General features: G+C 36.0%; 1 protein-coding gene across 4 annotated transcripts in view; it reads left to right on the plus strand.

Annotated features, from left to right (window-relative positions):
- PDE4D (phosphodiesterase 4D) overlaps positions 1-14695 on the plus strand; it is a gene marked incomplete at its 5' end in the record, with an annotated part of 1452651 nt that overhangs the window by 1421874 nt on the left and 16082 nt on the right. For all 4 annotated transcript variants that reach the window (XM_080803360.1, XM_080803363.1, XM_080803361.1 and 1 more), the window contains one exon: positions 13256-13349. In XM_080803360.1, the coding sequence (XP_080659486.1) occupies positions 13256-13349 (94 nt within the window). The remainder of the gene's footprint in view (positions 1-13255; positions 13350-14695) is intronic.

Here is a 14695-nt window from a genome sequence, read left to right on the forward strand (position 1 = left end):
ATAAAATAAAATATTTTCCCAAAGGTATTAGTCCTACTGAAAACAGTGCTATTGCCAGGAAGAACCCTTAGGTTGTAGAAATCTAAGACTCCTCAATACACTTATTTTAAATAATATTTCTTCAGTATTTCAAAATGTAATCTCATATACAGCTTAGAATTTATTATGTTAGTAGACATTATTTATAGGCCCTAGGGTAACTATAGATGAATGCCTGAAATATTTTTTGGCAATTTAGAGTATTCTGTAGCTGGACAGTATGGGTTTAAATCCTGGCTCTGCAATGTGGCTTTGTGACCTTGGGTAATAATTTGACTTCTGAGACTCAGTTTCCTCATAGTTTGGTTTGTCTGTTTTTTCTTTTTCCCTAATCAAAAATGAGTCTTAATGTGTCTTAACATCTGTTGCAAAGTCACTTATTCCAGCACTGGTTAAAATATCAAAGCCTCAACTCCAACAAGCAGAATTTTAAGTATCCTGAAATACCCTAAAATACTTCAGAAAGTTTGATTGCTTGGTGTCTCATTTAAGGACTGAGAAAATGAAGAATGAAAGAGGAGTGGTATCTAGAGATTTTGAGGAGTATTATTAGGAGAAGACAGAAAAAGGAAATGATAATTTTTTTTTAAATTTCAGTACATGCACACATACATTTGTGTATATATCATTTGGGTGTTTGAGCATAGCGGACCACCAGTCAGGAAATATGTCTCGCTGTGTGCAAGAGCATGCATGTCTTGTTCATGGAACACTCCCACATCTAAGTGTTCACTGCCCGACATGTCAAGAGCTCTCCTTATCAGGCGAAGCTGCCTGTCTTTGGGCACAAGCTTCCTGACTTCACTAGTTAGTAGGATCCATGCTGTCCAGAGATCTGACAACAATAATAGGATCAGTGGTTCTTTAATTCAGGACATTGTAAATCAGCACAAAGACTAAGGCTAAATTGGGAAGCCTGGTTGGCTTAGTTAGAAGAGCACGCATTTCTTGATCTCAGGGTCATGAGTCTGAGCCCCACATTGGGTACAGAGATTACTAAAATAAGTAAATAAATAAATAAACTTTTTAAAAAAAGAATTAAGGATAAATGAGTCCACTCCTAAACTCATACCATTTATCAAGGAGTTTGTGAACACCTAATTATATGATGACCAACTCATATGCTATAAAGAGCAAAGACTAAAAGAGAGACCTGGCCTGTGAGTTCTGTCATATACTGGGCAGGTTAGTGAATTTTTAAGAGTTTCCATCTGTGTTTTCACCTTAAAGTGAGGATAATAGCTATCTTACCAATATGTTGCAAAGGTTAGCGTTAAGATATATAAAGCTCTTGGTCCATAGTAGGTCTTAACAGATGCTTTAACAGATTCCGGTTTCCCCATTAAAACTGTCAGAAGCTTAGTCTGATTCTAAGAATTACATTTCTCTGGCCCCATCCTTATTTCTTCTCTGGGTTGGCCAGATTCTTTCTGCCATCTCTACTACGTGGCAAAGGGAAGGAGCATCTAGTTAGGCTCTGATAATGAGACAAATGAAATGAATTTTGATCTACCTCAGAATTTAAGAAAAGAAAGATTTCAGGGACACCTGGATGGCTCAGTCAGTTAAGTGTCTGCCTTCTGCCCAGGTCATAATCCCAGGGTCCTAGGATTGAGCCCCCACTATGGGCTCCCTGGTCAGCAGAGAGTCTGCTTCTCCCTCTGCCCCTCCCCTGCTCATCCTCACTCTCTCTCTCTTTCAAATAAATAAATAAATAAATAAAATCTTAAAAAAAAAAAAAAAAGACGACTTCTTACCTAGAAATAGGGAAAACCATCTTTAGTGCTTTTTATTTAACGTTATTATAATTATTGCTACTACTATTATCATTACTATTATCTCCTCTACTACAGCAGATTAGGGGTTTACAGTTGAATCTTTTGTGCCTGTGGTCCATTAATTATTTTGGAGAAGATAAAGAAAGAATAAGATATCTTTCTTACCCAAAGGATCCTCTACCCTGGTTGAGGAGGCGAAGTTCAAGGCAGTTGAAGTAACTGGAACGGTGATTCTTAACACTGACGAACATTTAGGAAATTTCAGGATGCACTGACTGGGGAGTCCTGCTGGCATTTCATGGGCAGAAGCCAGGGAGTCTAGGTGTCCTGGAGTACATGGGATAGTCCTTCACCGAGGAGGAATTGTTCTGTGTCCCAATAAACCATTCAAGCAGGTGAAATATTCACTTAGAATTAGCTGAGCCTAGAACACAACTACTTTTTTATATATAAAAACAAAATATTTTTACATGATTTTAATCCACACTAATTTTTTCAGTAATGTAACCACGGTGTATACTGAAGGAGAATTGTTCTTTGTTACATCTGAAACCTTTCAAGAATCATTCACCATTTTGGGAAAAGATTGTCTTTCTAATACAGTATTCCTGTATTCATTTCCATGTTGCTGTCATATTCATGGCAATTCTCCATAGGAAGCAGAGCAAACACTTGCAAAACACTTACCCTTCTAAGTACTTTATGTCTATGTACCAGCTAATTCTTACAACTAATTATAAGGTAGATGCTAATTATTATTCTCATTTTCTAGATGAGTAAACTGAAGATAAAGTAAGCTCAGAAAGTTTAGATAACTTTGTCAAGGTCACATAGTAAGTGATAGTAAGATCTCAACTTTTGACTACCTTTTTTTTTCCTAGTATACTTATGTACAAGCATTTATATTTTGCAGTATGTAATATAATTACTTCTATTTTTCCTTTATGTTACTGATAAGCCACTATATGGATTTTTTTTAAGTGTCTAGGGTTACTTAGTATATATGGATGTATTTAGTGAAGTGCGTATGTTGGAAAAGTAGGAATTTTTTTTATCAGGATAAAAATATTTGTTATAAAAAGAAAGAAGTAACTTAGTTTGAAGTTAGTGAAAGAAATAAATAGATTGATGGGTGGAAAGGATAATTTGGATTTAAATGACATTGTATTGCACACTCTGCTCTTTGGAAGCACACCAAGAATGCTCCCATCTCAGGGCTTTTGATGTTGGTGTTCCCTTTACTTGACTCCCCTTTCTCCACTGCTCTAGATGTTCACGTGCCTTGCTCCCTCTCTTTCTTCAGGTCTCTGAGCATATATCATCTCATCAAAGAGGCTCTCCTTGATCATTTTATACTATAGGAACCCCTATCACTAACATGCCATAGCCTTCTTATCCTTTCTTTTTCCCATTGAATTTAGCACCACATGACATAGTATGTATTTGTTGACTCAGTTGTCGAATGTAAACTCCAGGTGAAAAACCTTCACTTTGTTCATTGCTGTGTCCTCGTTATCCAGGACAGTGGCTGGCACACAGTAGGAGCTTAGTAAGTATTTATTAAATAAAAGAGTGAGTGCAAAATAAAGTTTGGAGAGGGGCTGAGATAATTTGGTGTTGAGATGTATTTTGAATGATTTGAATCTGACTTTTTCTGAAAAACCAGCCTGAAGGAGAAGGAGTAGAAGAAAGAGGGTATTCTAGGCAGTGAACTCAGTGAAAGTAAAAATAGGACTATCTGCTGAATCATAGAGCTGGGTAGAATACTAGACTTTCAGTAATGGAGCATGAATATAAAGAGCAGCTGGAGATGGGTTTGGAGTTGGGGATTAGGGTTGGAGGTTGTCGTTCTGGAGCTCTCAGAGAAATATGGATGTGACGAGGCAGGTGATGCCGGGTTGTTAGGTAATAGCTTTGGAGTGGCAGGCTGAGGCTAGGTTTGACAAAAATTGGTCTGGCGGCAGAGATAAGTATGGGATTAGAAGGAGAAAAGCCAAAGAAGATGAGCTAAGAAGCAAGTATTGTGTTTGGGTCTGAGATGCATAATGATATGATCCAGTTAAAATAAAACATGATGAAAAAAGACATGATAAATTACACACACACACACACACACACACACTCTCTCACAATAAGCCTGAGAGTTAAAAATCTAGTCACCGTGCTGTGAAGTGTGTAAACCTGGTGATTCACAGACCTGTACCCCTGGGGCTAATAATACATTATAAGTTTAAAAAAATAAAAAATTTAAAAAAAATCTAGTCACCATAATGGGGTGGTTATCATAATTCATATAACTGTTTTCATCATCATCATCATCATCATCATCACCTAATACCTGTTTGTCACTATGTACCAGATGTTGGTTTTTTGTTTTGTTTTGTTTTGTTTTTAAGATTTTATTTATTTGCCAGAGAGAGAGAACTCACAAGCAGGCAGAGGCAGGCAGAGGCAGCGAGAGAAGCAGGCTCCCTGCTGAGCAAGGAGCCCGATGCGGGACTCGATCCCAGGACCCTGAGATCATGACCTGAGCCGAAGGCAGCGGCTTAACCAACTGAGCCACCCAGGCATCCCTACCAGATGTTGTTTTAAGTGCTTTCCATATATCATTTAATCCTCATAATAACTATTCTAATTATTTATTGCTCTAAAATAAATCACTTAAAACTTAGTGGCTTAAAATACCAATTTTCTTTTTTTTATAAATTGTTTTATGGGCTAACTGGGCTTGCTTAGACATTCTCACTTCAAGCCCCTCATGTGGTTTTAGTCAGATGGCAGCTGAGCCTGGAGTCATCTAAAGGCTCCACTCTCAGGATGACTAAGATGGTCTCTTCACTGTCAGTTCTGGCCCCAGGCTAGGATGGCTGGCATAGGTAGAGATTGTCTGGGCACATGTTTGCTTTCCTTGTCTCTCTCATCCACCGCCCCCTGCACTCTCTCTGCAGCCTCTCCATAATGTTAGCCTGGGCTTTCTCATAGCATGGCAGTATTAGAATACTCAGACTTGCTAACAGGGTGGCTCTGGGATCCTAATGGTCTATTCAAGTCAACCAAGGTGAAAGCTTCAAGACTTCTTCTGACAGCCTCCATTTCTTGTGACAGCACTACTTGTTGGTTATACAAGTCAGCTTAGATTCAATGTAGGGTCAAGTGACTTATTAGGAGGCATCTTTGGAGACTAGGTACCCTAATAACCCAATTTTACAGACACAGAAACCGAACACTAAAAGGTGAAATTAGGGGCGCCTTGGTGGCTCAGTGGGTTAGAGCCTCTGCCTTCGGCTTAGGTCATGATCTCAGGGTCCTGGGATCGAGCCCCGTGTCGGGCTCTCTGCTTAGCAGGGAGCCTGCTTCCCCCTCTCTCTCTGCCTGCCTCTCTGCCTACTTGTGATCTCTATCAAATAAATAAATAAAATCTTAAAAAAAAAAGGTGAGATTATTTGTTAAAGAATATGCACTAAAGGATTTGAATTCAAAGTCTTTGTACTTGGTACCTGGGTGAACTTGGGAAAAACTTTTTCTCTTTCCTGTTCTCACTTTATGTAGAAGTGAGGGGATTAGAGGAGATGATATTGAAGACGTTTTCCATTTCTCTCAGGCGTTCAGCCTTTGGATTTAGGTGATGAGAGTTAGGGTGGGAAAGAAGAGTAAATGAAAAAGCAGTTTATAAAAGATAAAACATGATAATAAAGTTGGTGAAGGAGGGAAGGTGATGTAGATGGGGAACATGTTAGGGTTATTCAAGGATCCAGTTAGATGAATTAGAGTAAACATCTTATGGTGGCTGACTCACATGAAATTCCTATTGAATGGTAACAGAGAGTCATAGATTTCAGTCTGTGATACTGGGAGATACATGAGCCCATGACTGAAATAGGAGTTGTTAAGTATGAACTACTTTAAATAGAAAAATGGATCCATCAATTTTGGAAAAGTCTGTGATGAGTGGCAGGGCATTCAACAGGGGGAGGAATCTTAGTCATTTGGAAATATGGCGCTGCAGTTCATGTTAGAAGTAGTCACAGAAAAGTGTGGCCTAGGACAGAGTCTTGTGGATACCCAAGTTAGAGAATGAACAGAAGGCAAAGAAGGTATGGTCAGAGAAGTGGGGAGAAAGCCAGAGCAGTTGAGGATCCTGGAACTGAAGGAGAATGAAGAGAGTACACTGTCGAACACTTGTGAGCACTTAAGGAGAATAAAAGACTAGGAAAGAGGAGGACCTATTTGTATTCTTCTGGTCATTATTAGTGGCCTTTTGGGGGTTTAATTTTTTTTCTTTTGTAAGGAATTAGGAGGAATTTAGGAAATTAACACAATAGGTGTGAACTGACCCTGAAGACTGCAAGCAAAAGACCATTACAGATTCAAAGAGAAAGAGTATTACATGGATGTTTCTGATGTGTGCCCTATCTAAAACAGACAAAGCAAATGCAGGAGAACTGAAAAGTAACAATATTAGCAAGTCACAGAAGCTCAAAGCAGTTAAGTGCTTTGAGATGGAGATGAGGAGGAAGGAGACAGGATGAAATTTTATGCTAAAATAGAGTAAAAGCCAGACTTCCCTTGTTTTTTTACCCACAAGTCTTAAATATACAAGTGAAAGAATAATACTGCACCAAACCAGATAGAAAAGATTGTTTTTCTTTAAAAATTTTAGATTTCAGGGCGCCTAGGTGGCTCAGTGGGTTCAGCCTCTACCTTTGGCTCAGGTCATGATCCCAGGGTCCTGGGATCGAGCCCCGCATCAGGCTCACTGCTTAGCAGGAAGCCTGCTTCCCCCTCTCTCTCTGCCTGCCTCTCTGCCTACTTGTAATCTCTCTCAAATAAATATTTTTTAAAATAAATAAATAACTTAGATTTCTTAACTTTCCTTGCGAAAGCCCTGATTACTGGAGTTCAATGCTATATTCCTTTAAGAGCTGCTGTTAATACCATTCTTAACTTTGTGCACAATATTCTCTTTGGGTCAAAATACAGATTTTAAAATCTGTACTGGGAATTTTGCATTCTTCAACCATATACAGTGCTTTAGCTTTCAGTCCACCCCCCCACCCCCTGCAATCAGAATTATTATAAATCGTCCCACCCTTAGATTTCTAAGGTTGTGGAACTCAGCCACATGTAACAATAGAAACAAAAGGACCTGAGAACAGCCAAGCCACACAGGTGAGGAAATGTATCCTTCCCAATTGTCAATTCTGGACATTGATTGTATTTTATAATCACACTATGCTTTTTTGTTGGGCGGAGGAAAGACTTCGGTTATATCTGTGTCACCAGGGAAGCCACTTGTTTTGGGTTTCCGAGAGGGAGGCAGTTAAAATGCCTAATGGCCTTTTTCAAAGCAGATTTTATTTTTAAGGAAGAGAAGTCAGAGAATATTAAAACTCATAGGAAGGATTCCAAAAAGATAGGCAATCCTTATTTTAGAATGAACTATGAATTTTGAAGAGTTTTATAGTCATTATTCATCATCTGCGGGCGGGAAACCCCATTCATCTTTTTATTCGGCAGCCTCAGCTGTAGGGATACCATTATTAAATGGCGTTTACCAGAGGTGAGGAGGAAAACCTCCTCCCCAGAGGTTCGCTCCTGCCAACCAATCACAACACAGCCTGCTCTGAGTCCACCACCCCCCCCCCCCCGCCGCCGCCGCCCTGATAGACCCAGTGACGGAGTGTGATTGGTGCATAGTTGGGCTTTTATGGGAGGGGTTTCTTGTCACTCTTTCTGGCTTCCCTGCAGTTCCTTATTTGGTAGCTTTTGACAGAACTAGTCTTTCTTGCAGCTAAGCATCTTGACATACATTATTCATTAAGCCCTGGAGCTCAGGGAGAAAAAGATGCAGACCCTTAGATCGTTAGATATTTCTTTACCACATGAATTTCCTTTATTCAGAATAGTTGTAGGATTCTGTTCCATTCTGGAGTTTTACAAATGGCATGTGTTCAATGGAAAGACGACTGGATGGGATCTAATGCAAGGCTTTCTTGTGTATACTTAATTACCAAAAATCTTTAAAAACCCACCCTCTGGCTTACGGATATTGTTAAAAGTATCAAGGTTGTGAAGATATACATATTTTAGAACTTACTGTTTCTTTATATAATCAATCAAAAATGCCTGAAGCAAACTATTTACTGTCAGTGTCTTGGGGCTACATAAAGGTAAGATTTATTTAGCTCCTGATTGCTCTGATTATATAACATAGTTTTAATAAATTATAATGGAGTTTAGCTTTTTAAGCAGTGTTATTTTTTTCCTTAGATGTGAACTACAGAAGAAATATGTGTTTTTAGTGGTCAAGATAACAGAAAATGTATGACTTTTATTAGTTACAGTTTGCATGTTAAAATAGCTTTTTAATGTGCACTGATTCTTTTTGTCATAGGGTATAGATTTGAGTTGTGCTTTTAAATATCAAGGTAATCAAACAAAATCATTAGAAATAAATTATTGGGTCTAATTACTTACACACTGATGTAAGTAATTGGGTTCCAGTTCATTTGTAGCACTTAAAGTTCATGAAAATTAATTCATGGCTCTTTCTAAAAATCTATACCACTTTAAGCTGATGAGTATTTTTTTTTTTCATCTTTGGATATAAAGCTCTAGATGACCTTAAGAAGTGACATTACTTAACTATTTAAGTGATATATTATTAAAATGAAAACTTGATTATCTATTTGTAAAACTGGAAGAAATATATAAGTTCATCTGATACTGCTATTTTTGTTAATCTCAGGAAATGAAATAATACACTGAGTTTACTAAGATTCTGCTCTGCTTGACAAGTCTCTTGCATGTCTCATGGTAATGCTAGCCTGGCGATCTGATCTCTGTAATAGAAGCAGGAAGTAGAGAAACCTTTTTCAGCCCTAAATGAAGCATCACTTCAGAACTTGAAATCTCTGCTTGAACATTTGAGCCAATCAAAATACATAATTTTTAAGAATTCTTTTCCATTTTTAAGGACTCTTAGACTGAAATATTTTTCATTTTCTTTGTTTCTTTTCAGAGGAACATCTTCCCTTTGCTGTGAAATTTTCTCACATTCTAAAAAAACTTATTTCAGTTTTAGTTGTCCAAGGAGTCATGATTCCCCACTTCCTTTTAAGTCAGTGGATGGCCCAGATTTTTTAAATTGTTTTGAAATATGCAGACTTCCTATTATTTGAATTTTATTAGCCATTTTTGGCTTAAAAATTTTTTTAGAACCGAAAAGTATAGAAAGTAATAAAGGAAAATCCATAATCTCCCTAGAACTCATCTCTTAGCTTTCAGACAGCTCATTTTGTATATGCTTTGAAGGGCTTCATATTTGTATTATGATTATGAACAACACTTCCAAGAATCTAAATAGTTATAGAGCTTGTATTTTTGATGAAAATTTATGTTTTAATAGTATGCTGCTAAAAACACGTAAGAAGGGCAAATATAAATATATTTAGTCTTATGCATTTTGACAGATTTATTTTTATACAGCCAATGCAGTATTTGTTTTAGCTTTTAATGCTGATATCTACCAAACTTGTAATATATCACAGCGCAGCATATTCAAATGATTTTTAGCAGAATATTGGCCAGGGCCAGCGGTGGGGCAGGATAAGCATTTTCTTAATGTTTGACCTTTACCACCTTCTTAATTATGTACTAGGAGACTATAAAATGTACCCACGACATTGGCATACAGGGATTATTATTTAAGAATACTCTAATTTTATTTTATTATTTAATTTTTCTTCCTCAACAGTTTCAAGTGTAGAACATAAATTGGAAAATGGGAGTTTAAAAAGCAAAATATAGAATTGACTTCAACTGTATTTTCATTTTTTGTTTATGCTTTACATGCTGTATGCAGACATTCTCATGCATAATGAGAACAAAGGATTTGAAAAAGCATTCACTTAAATTTTCCTCTTTTTTTCATTTTTGGAACAGTAATTCTATTTATTATTCCATACTGTTTAGACTAAAAGGATCAGAATAACTCATCAACAGAAAATATTTAGAGGTCACTTTTTAAAATATCTTAATGCTCAGTTAAATTGTTCTGCAACTTGCAACCAGTTTTTTGGTTTTTGGGTTTTTTTTTTGAAAATCAGTTCTGTATTGTATCTCTCCTAAATCTCTAAATTGAGGACTGTAGCAATGTTCTAGGAAAAACATTTTATTACCTTTTCTAATCATTTTCCTTTCATGATATTTTTGTGCAGTCACCCTAATAAATGGTATATAGTTATCTTAAATGAGAGAAATTCCACTTACATTTTTAAATGATTGTTGAATTGTTTCATGTCTTATTCTTTAGTACAGCCAGCTCTACACTCCAAAATCATACTGTAAGTTATTAATTTAGCTTCCCTGAAAGTTTTAAATCAACAGCAAAAAAAAAAAAAAGGGAAGCAATTTTAACTCCTTTTAGAAAATTCTCTATGTTATAAGTGAATTGACTCTGAAAATTGTCTTTAAGAAATCTACCACACCCTTTCCCTTGGGGTGAAAGAGGACTGCTAAAAATAGTCTTTTTTAATCACGTTAAAAGGAAATATTGCCTTCCTTAGAGCACCTGACAAACCTTGGCAGGGATATAGGTGTGCACTGAAGGGTTTCTCCACCCCACACTTCTGGGTTTTGAACAACAGCATAAAGGTAGTCTGGGAATAGATGTATATGTGCAGATATAACCAGTGCATGTGCAACCTATAGTTTACCAGTCTGTAGAATAGATTTCCTTGCACTGGCATTTTTTCCTTGGTTATCTGTATTGACTGGCTATTATGAGGGATTATATAAACAAACTGCCAGGAAAATTACAATTCATTATTTATATTATTCCAGAGAATCCAGTAATTTGTATTATGTATCTGCAGGTACCATGTAATTTTTTCTGCTGGGCATATGGCAACATAGTCCTCATACTAGGTTGCTTCCAAGTTAGAAGGTAGTTTTATGGAAAAACTGGGTCCCTATCTAACTTTTCCAACTGCATCCTCCCCTACACTCAGGCTTACATCATTTTTTAGTTACACGGAGAGAAATGCATGGAGGGCAGGTAGACAGCAGTGGCTGAATAGACTAAAGAGGGCCTAGGAGTGGCTGAGAGACCTGCCTAGCAGGTCTTCCCTCCTTCCCGAAACATACTTTGTCACGACCAGGCAGGTCTTACTGGCAACTTTTAAGTCATATCACAAACAATTTCAGGTCAAAAAGATATTTCACTCATTATATGTTTTAAATGTTTAGGAGAGTCTCTTTTGATTTTGTTTACCTAAAGAGTAGATTTTTCCTAGAGTAAATTTCATTTGTTGAGAAAGGATTTACGTACCTTCAGGCCTTGCTAATTGTATTTTTATTATAATTTTGAAGCTTAGTTATCATCTCCTATGTGAATAATATCCTAAATTACTTCCTAGAATGGGTAGGGGAGCTAAATGTTTATATGTGTGTTTTTTTTGTGGGCATAACTAGTCAGATCTTCCATCTGTTTGTCCTGCAATGATAAAAATCAGCTTTCACTATAAAAGGCCCAGGGAACTGGGAGATGGAAGGAACTCAGTGTTAAGCACCTGCCATGTGCCAGGCAAAAAACAAGATAGTTTCTGTTAGCTCATTTAATTGGTTACTAGCTTATAACTTAACTCAATATAACTTTATGAAAAATGGACAGAAAATGTTTTGAACGCTATTATAAATGTCTTCATGAATATTCTTAGGAGACCCAGATTTTTCCCAGCAGATAATAATGTATAATGCTGAGTGAAAACAGGCAGCAGCCTATGTTTTGTACACTGCATAATGCCAATGTAAAATATATGCAAATAAATGTTGGGAAAAAAGACATAGATGGAAATACAGGTAATTATCTATGGTTATCTCTGAGCAATGGCAATATAAATGATTTCTAATTTTTTTCTATGTAGCTTTCTAGATTTTCTCTATCTTGCATGTACTTTATAATCAGAAAAATGTTATTGAAAAAAATACATGAACCAAAAAATGAACTTTATGTTTCTGAGTTCGAGAGTAAGCTCCCGAGACCTATAAATTAACAACCAGAAAAATTAATATTGGTTATGGCCAGTTCTTCAGTTTTGGCTAAGGAGAAGGCTAATACACATTTCTTACATCCTGCAGTCTGTTGGAATGTTTTTATTGATCTCCCTCAGTACTTTTCTGATAAATTGCTGTACCTAATCTAAATGGTCAATAAGACTGACTTTGGAAGTGATTTGCCAAATTGTTTTGAGTTAGGATACCTTGGCATAAATTATCCTGAGAAGCAAGAATTTTTCATAAATTCTAATAAACCAAATACTGAGTTAGAATTATACTTCAAACATTATTAAATGGTGAATTTACTACTCTCTTTTCCCAAGACTTAAATGAGAATTTATGGTGAAATATAAAATTCTAAAGGCTACTGAACATTAGAGTAAAATATGTTTGACTTTTTTGATCAAATACCTAATAGTAATCTATGTAATAGAAAAAATTATTGTTTCTGTATGTTAAGAGAAATATTAAGGCTTACTTAAATTGAAGGACCATCTGGGCTATTTTGGGAATCAAAAGAAAACATAATAACAAACAGCTGATAGATGGAAAAGCATAAAGTCTTGGAAAATCTTGGATTTGGGTAATGCTATGCAATGGTTATAAGTTAATTCCAGTGTTTCTTAGGATAAAGTAGGCACTATGGCATCAATAAAATAAATTGTGAAGTAATGAAGTTGAGTATTGAAAATTGACCAGTTTTGTATTTATGTGACTTTAGAGAAATGGATTGGTAAATCCCATGGATGTTGAGAAACAAAAGATCTTTTTCCTTCTACTTGGAAATACTTTAAAAGGAAAAAGTATATAGTATCCAAATATTTTACTTCTCTAAAGTTCTGAAAGAATACTCAAATAAATCTATTCACTTTTGCTTTGGGGTGAAAGACAACATTTTAACCTCTAACCAGTATACACATTAATTTCTGCAAATGACAAATTAATTGATAAATCATCTTCTGTTGTGTGGCAGCACATATGTGTACCAATAAATTAGTTTTTTTCCTTCTCTAAATACTAATGATGCACCGGATTTTTTTATTCCTTCCCCCCCCCTTAATTAATGTCCTTGAGTATCTAAATCTGTGCTGCATGTGGCTATTTAAATTTAAATGAAATAAAATTCAAAATTCAGCTCTTCATTTTCACCTAGCCACATTTCAAGTGCTTGATAGCCACATATGACTAATGGCTACAGTAACAAACAGCTCAAATTCTAGAACTTTACAACATAGAAAGTTCTGTTGGATTTCACTGATCTAAACTGTCAGGACAATTTAGAAATTCTTGGGCATGTTTTCTGTATCTTATAGTATGCTCATGTTACCTCAATTACACATTCCTCTAAGGTTGCTTCATTTTATTTTTCTGTTTTTCAGTTTAAAAGGATGCTTAATCGGGAGCTCACCCATCTCTCTGAAATGAGTCGGTCTGGAAATCAAGTGTCAGAGTATATATCAAACACATTCTTAGGTGAGAATAATAATTTAAATACAATTTTAAAGTTTTCTTTTGAGTTGTTTGGTTTTGGAGGTGGATTGGGACACCAAATCATTTTGGAAACCAAACGAGTGTTAGGAATTCAGTTCATTTGTTCTCATTTATCCTATTAATAATTTGGGTGTCTAAGCCTCTAAGGTTTGGAATCTAAGGTGACAAAGTACATTTTTTATCTTTTAATTTTATTCAGGACTTTGGTGATTCTCTGGATTAAAGTTGTAGGTTCCCAGTTTTTCCAAAGCACTAAACCATAAAATGTGTTTTACAGAGAGATCTACACATGCACTCAACAAATTCTTGTTAAATTCCAGACACTGCTGGGCATTTGGTAATGATAAATTAGAAATGGTCCCTGCCATAATGAGTTATAGTCTAATGAACACCAAGCCTGGTAGACTGATGAGGCAGATTTAATACAACCACTAAAGAAAAGCTTGCTGATAATAATAGTTGACAGTGTGGTGGACTGAGACACCACCCCACCCCCCATCCACAAAGAGAAAATTCATTTAGTGAAACTCATCAATGTGAACACATCCTTGATTTGAATTTACTTTCAAAACAAAATTGCTGTAATATCTAATTAGCACTTTCACTAAAGAGACATTTATTGAACACATGCTACATGCAAGGATGAGTTAGAGGAGCTCACTGCCTTGAAATAGTTAACGAAAATATTGAGGCATCTAATGTCTTTTATTGGAAAACAACAATTAAATCTGACAGTTCCTTATCAGATGATACTGGAAATTTCCTGTGTTCCACTTGTTACATCATAAGCATTATCTCACTTTAGTATAGAAAATATAAAATAGCAGAAATATAAGTCATTCAAATATACTGTTTGTTTCTTACATTATGACCCATTTCAATAAGCCATTAGGTTCACCCAGTGCTGCTTTTATAGTGTGTATGAAATTCCTTCCTCTTCAAAATAGGTATTAAAACTAGAATTCTTAGTTGGAAAGAGCAGTTTCCAAGTCACTAAGTGAATTTCAAACAGGGGCAGAGTTGATGAACAGTGGAAATAACCGGTATGTTTTGCTTTTTCCAAGTCTTCTATAAGTCTTGCTTTAAAAAAAAAAAAAATACACACACACACACACACACACACACACACACACACACATACACACACACAGCATTCCATCCAATTAGCAACCACTGAATACATTTGATGTTAATTATTTTGCAGTGGGATTTATTTGCTCAGTGTTGTGTTGGAGGGTATCACAGTAAGTCCACATCAGATTATAAATACTCAACTTCTCTAAAAGAAGTGTTTCTTGGAAACATTTTCTGGAACATGTCATGATTAA

The sequence above is a fragment of the Martes martes genome (genome assembly GCF_963455335.1).
Source record: "Martes martes genome assembly, chromosome: 5".
Lineage (NCBI taxonomy): Eukaryota > Metazoa > Chordata > Mammalia > Carnivora > Mustelidae > Martes > Martes martes.